The 5,012-nt window shown below is 49.5% G+C and overlaps 1 protein-coding gene across 2 annotated transcripts in view; it reads right to left on the reverse strand.

Annotated features, from left to right (window-relative positions):
* Positions 1-1,495: 1,495 nt before the first annotated feature.
* The window catches only part of LOC125482562 (5'-AMP-activated protein kinase catalytic subunit alpha-1-like), a 4,477-nt gene continuing 960 nt past the window's right edge, over positions 1,496-5,012 (reverse strand). Inside the window, exons 2-3 of one of the 2 annotated variants that reach the window (XM_048594663.1) lie at positions 4,327-4,453; positions 1,496-3,749 (exon numbers count right to left, since the gene is read on the reverse strand). In XM_048594663.1, the coding sequence (XP_048450620.1) occupies positions 3,499-3,749; positions 4,327-4,453 (378 nt within the window). In that variant the 3' untranslated portion in view covers positions 1,496-3,498. Of the gene's footprint in view, positions 3,753-4,326; positions 4,454-5,012 lie in introns of both variants that reach the window. The other variant, XM_048594661.1, reaches the window with a different exon arrangement.

The following is a 5,012-nucleotide window of genomic DNA, read 5'->3' on the forward strand; positions in this document are numbered from 1 at the left end:
GCTCCAGGGGGATAGGTCCCAGCCTATCCACCCTCTCCTTATAACTCAAACCCTGCAATCCCAGTAACATCCTTGTAAATCTTTTCTGTACCCTTTCCAATTCAATAATATCATTCCTATAAGCGAGGAGACAAGGATTGCACACCATACACCAAACATTCCTTACCAATGACCTGTACAACTGCAAAGTGACATTCCGACTCGTATACTCAATGCTGTGACCAATAAAGGCAAGCCTTTAAACCTCCCTGTCTATTTGTGGTGTCACTTGCAAGGAACTATGTACCTGAACCCAAGGTCTCTGTGTTCGACAACACTCCTCAGAATCCTACTGTTGACTGCGTAAAGTCCTGCCTTGGTTTGTCTTACCAAAATGCAACACCGCATATTTACCTGCATTAAACTCCATCTGCCATTGGTCCAGCTGATCAAGATCCCACAGTACTCTTAGATAACCTTCTTCACTGTCCACTATTCCACCAGTTTTGGTGTCATCAGCAAACTTCCACCCATACCTCCTATATTCTCATCCAAACCATTCAAATAAATGACAAACAACAATGGACCCAGCACCAAGCCCTGCGGAACACCACTGGTCACAGGCCTCCAGTCTGAAAAATAACCCTCTACCACCAGCCGCTGTCTCTAACCGTCAAGCCAATTGGCTAGCTTTCCCTGGATTGTCGTGCTAACCAGTCCAGTATATCTTCATATATCAGTCACACCACACCAGTAATCAGTCTGGTAAAGCTATATTGCTGTCCCTCTATTGCTTAAACATCCTTCCTCATAGAAGGAGACAAAAACTGTACACAATACTCCAGGCATGGCCTCACTTATACAATTACAGTAAATAATCTCTGCTACTGCATTCGATTCCTCTCGCAATGAAAGCCAACATACTATTTGTACAGAGATAGTAAGAACTGTGTATGCTAGAGTCAGGGATAACACAGTGAGGAGCTGGAGGAACACAGCAGGCCAGGCAGCATCAGAGGAACAGGAAAGCTGACATTTCGGGTCGGGACCCTTTGTACAGTTCAGCACCTGCTGCACAGCAGGGAGATCCCCCAGACTGCTGTTCAGAGTGTACCTGTCAACTAATATCTTCAGTACGTTGCTCTTTGAGAGAGCTTGCTGTGTGCAAATTGGCTTTTGAAATAACCACATTGCAAAGGTGATGACATTTCAAATGCATTAGAACCACAGAATGGTTACAGATTGGAGGAGTATTTCACCCTGTCCTACTCCCCACCTTCTCTCTCATCGTCCAAATACTTCTACTTCAGATCAAACAATTGATTCTATGATTTCTATGAATGCCGAGTGAACCTGCCCCCCTCCACTCTCAGGCAGTACATTCCAGACCCTAAGGAACAGGCAGAGTGTGGCAATTCACATATACCAGCATTGTAACAGAAATGTTGAGTCTCCTGCAGGGAGCGCTGCAGACAAACGGAGAATGCTGGAAATGAAACAGCACTCATGGCTTGGATGACTGTAAAATCAATTATGAGTTTATTTTCTTACAAAATTAATTGCTTTTGTTAATTTTAATACTTTAAGAATGCCACTAAGTGGCAAAAGGTGAACTATAATAATCAGTAATAGATACCAGTGTGCATAATAGTGTGCATAATAGATAGAGCCTAAAAAATAAATCTACAAAATTAGATGTATGCAAATTTCTCACACAGTTTACACTCCATTCCGGATTGACAGAAGCTGCTACAGTCAGAACCACAGCTTTTTCCTAATTCATCCCTCCATTCCAACCATGGCCCTGCTGTCACAGCACTCTTATCAAATCAGAGATCCAGCAGCTGGAGGGGAGGGGAGGGGTGGGGGGGGGGGGGAGGGGTGGGGGGAGGGGCGAGGGGGGTGGGGAAGATCCTGCTGCCATTAATGGGGTTGGCAATTATCCATTTAGCCTGACACTAATCCCGAGCCCCTCTACCACTCCCTCCGATTCCCTTCCTGAAATCTGTGTGTACCTCGGCTGTCTTCACCTGAGAGACTGCTTCCCACAAACTCAACACTGAGAAGCAGCAGGATCAATAACTCCAGGGGTCTTCATAACTGAGCCTGATGCCATCCTTTCAATTATGGAATGTCCAGCACAGGGTTCGATAGGAGTAAACCTCTCTCTACCCTTTTATACTGGAACTATAGCTTCCTCTACACTGCCCCTGTCAAGCACTCCCAGGGCAGTGACAAAGAAGAGGTATACTCCCTGTCACTTCTATCTCCCTTCACTGTTGTGAATTTTCCCTTTCTTGGACAAACTATGCTTTAAGTCAGAAACATGAAAGCAAAATTACAATCAATGGGAATGTGGAATGCTATGTCTCAATGAGTAGGAGATGGCTCATATCCCTGAGCCTGTGATCCATCTGAATCTGTCTGGGAGCCCCCAAGCCTTCAGCTTTAATCAGAAACCAACATCAGTAGTCACAAATCTCACAGAACATTCAGTGCTAATAAGTGGGCTGTACAGAGACACATAACCCAAAAACCTGAAGGATGACAAGCATCTCCAATAGGAATGATAAATCTCAGGGAATGTATCCACAGGAAAGTCCTGACAATGAGGGCTGCCACACCAATTCAGAAGAGAAACCGGCTAACTCGGAGCGCGGGCAATTGAGGCCACATCCAGGTTATGACTGAAACACACCCTGTAAGAGAGCACTTTCCTTTCTGGCAGCAGCTGTCCCCACAACACAGTTAGGCTCCAGTGAGCTGGAAGCCCTTTTCACTGACCATCAACCCAACTGCTGGGTCTGCACAATCCACAACATCCCTACAGGGGAACCACCTTCAAAGGGGGTCACCAAAGATAAGAGAGTTTAAGCTGACATTCCCTAAATACAGCAGTTTGATACTGTGCAACAATCTGCAGAGGAGGAACTGTTCACGTTTGAGATTAGCAGACAGCAGACAGAGCAAGCCCAGCAAATGGTGTAGATTGCCCCCTGGAGCGTGCCAAGGTGTAGACTGGGGTATGCCTGAGAGAGATGAGACCTCCCCTCACACTCTTCTGCCCCAGCATCTCACTTGAAGGCCTGCCGACCCATTCTACTAGTGACTCAGGATGGCCAGAGGGAGAGGGAAGAGAGCCGCCAAGGTTTGGGGGGGGGTGGGGAGGGAGAGGGCTAACACTGGGGCCCAGTGAGACTCCTGATCCATCCACTGTTGTAAGAGATGCAGCAGAGCAATGGATTCACATCAGCATACAAACAGGTACAGCTAACTAAGGACAGAGCTCGTGAGTGACAGAGAGACAGAAAAGGAAACAGATTAGTAACTCTGTCCAGAATCTCAGCCTGACTGCTGATTCACACCTGCCAATAGTAGCGTGATGCTGAAGGTGAGCTAGAGGTTTACAGAAAGATGTTTTGAAGCATTAAACTGTTTCTCCATGTTGCTTTGTGCATTGCGTTGTCAGAGTCGATCAGACTATAATGCGGAGGCAGAGGAAGGTGGATCTGTCATTTGTTACCGAGCCAGTAACTTGATCAGGTTAGCACACATCTCGAAGAATTCGATAATGTGGCTGCCAGGCCTTGGGCCCAGTTCCGAGGGGAGGCCAGACTCCCCCGAGCTCCCAGAACATGACAAGGCTCCATCAGCCATCTTCCCCGCGGAATCAGTGTCCGAGTCGTTTTTGGAGCTGCTCCGATGGTAGCTGCTGATGGATCCGGAACGCCGAGGGGTGGTGGAGCCAGACTTGGGCTCAATCACCTCATCTGCTGTAATGAACATGGACACTGTTACCATGGAGTGGAGCAGGAACAGCCTCGTCACAGTGTCCTCATGCTACTGCACACACCTCAACCGCTTCCCCCCAAAAACCATCACCCAGAGCCCCACCCCCGCTCCCCCCAAAACCATCGCCCAGAGCCTGAACCCCAATACCCCCTCTCCCCAATTAGTACCCACCCTGTGGCCCGCCTCACACAATGTACCAAATTATCTGCCCCCTCCCACCATCACATTCTACCCCGAGCCTCCTCCCCAGTGTCATACCCTGTACCACGCCCCACAGTGTACTCCACTCTGTACACCCCTGTACACACACAGGGTATCCTCACACTGTGCCCCCAACCCTTAATGTATCCCTGCATTATATCCCACCCTTACACCCCTCCACCCCAGTCATCTAATGCCTCGCCATCTCCCTTCCTTGGTATCAAACCCCACTCTGTAACCCTCTCAACGCAACTGTGTAGCCCACCGCAGGGTGCCTGAGCAGAATCTGGATGCCCCATGAGACAGCAGCGCTCTGACAGAGTGGAGCTGGCCAGGGACTCTCACTATAATCACCTTCAATGCTGCGGAAATCCACCAGGTAGGTGCGACCATCCACCTGGTACAACTGCACACTCATCTTGGAAAAGGTTCCTGTGGTAGGGTTCAGTCTGCGCACCCGCAGGTAGTAGGGATTCAGCACCTGGGCAAGGGTCGGAGGGGGGACAGGGAGAAACCAGGCAGAGATCAGGGAGAGTGCCAATCAGGTAGGGGAGAGACAGGAACACAGTGACAGAGTAGAAACAGGTAAAGCCAGCAAACAGAGGAGACAGTGACAGGGTGAGAGAGTAAAGTAACAGACCAAGGAGGGATAGAGGAGTTGGAGAGAGGAGTGGTGAATGGAAGGAGAGTGGGGTCAACGTGGGGGGCAGAGACAGTGGGGAGAGACAGTGAGGGCGGTGTCAGGGAGAGATACAATAGGCAGCATGGGGGGAGGGGTTGAGGAAAAGATGGGCCGGGAGGAGACAGATAGAGGTTGGGGAGGGGGAAGAGAGCAGGTGGGAGAGAGGAGGATGAAGTGGGGGAGAGAGGGATGGGGGGGGAAGGGACGAAAGGAGAGAGAAAAAAAAACACATATAAGCCTGAGTCATTTCTCAAACCCCAGCCGTTTCTTACTCCACCCCCGTACCCGCCCGTTTCTCACACTCCCCCGTACTCGCCCGTTTCTCACACACTCCCCCGTACCCGCCCGTTTCTCACAC

This window comes from Rhincodon typus, chromosome 3 (assembly GCF_021869965.1).
Source record: "Rhincodon typus isolate 14 chromosome 3, sRhiTyp1.1, whole genome shotgun sequence".
NCBI lineage: Eukaryota > Metazoa > Chordata > Chondrichthyes > Orectolobiformes > Rhincodontidae > Rhincodon > Rhincodon typus.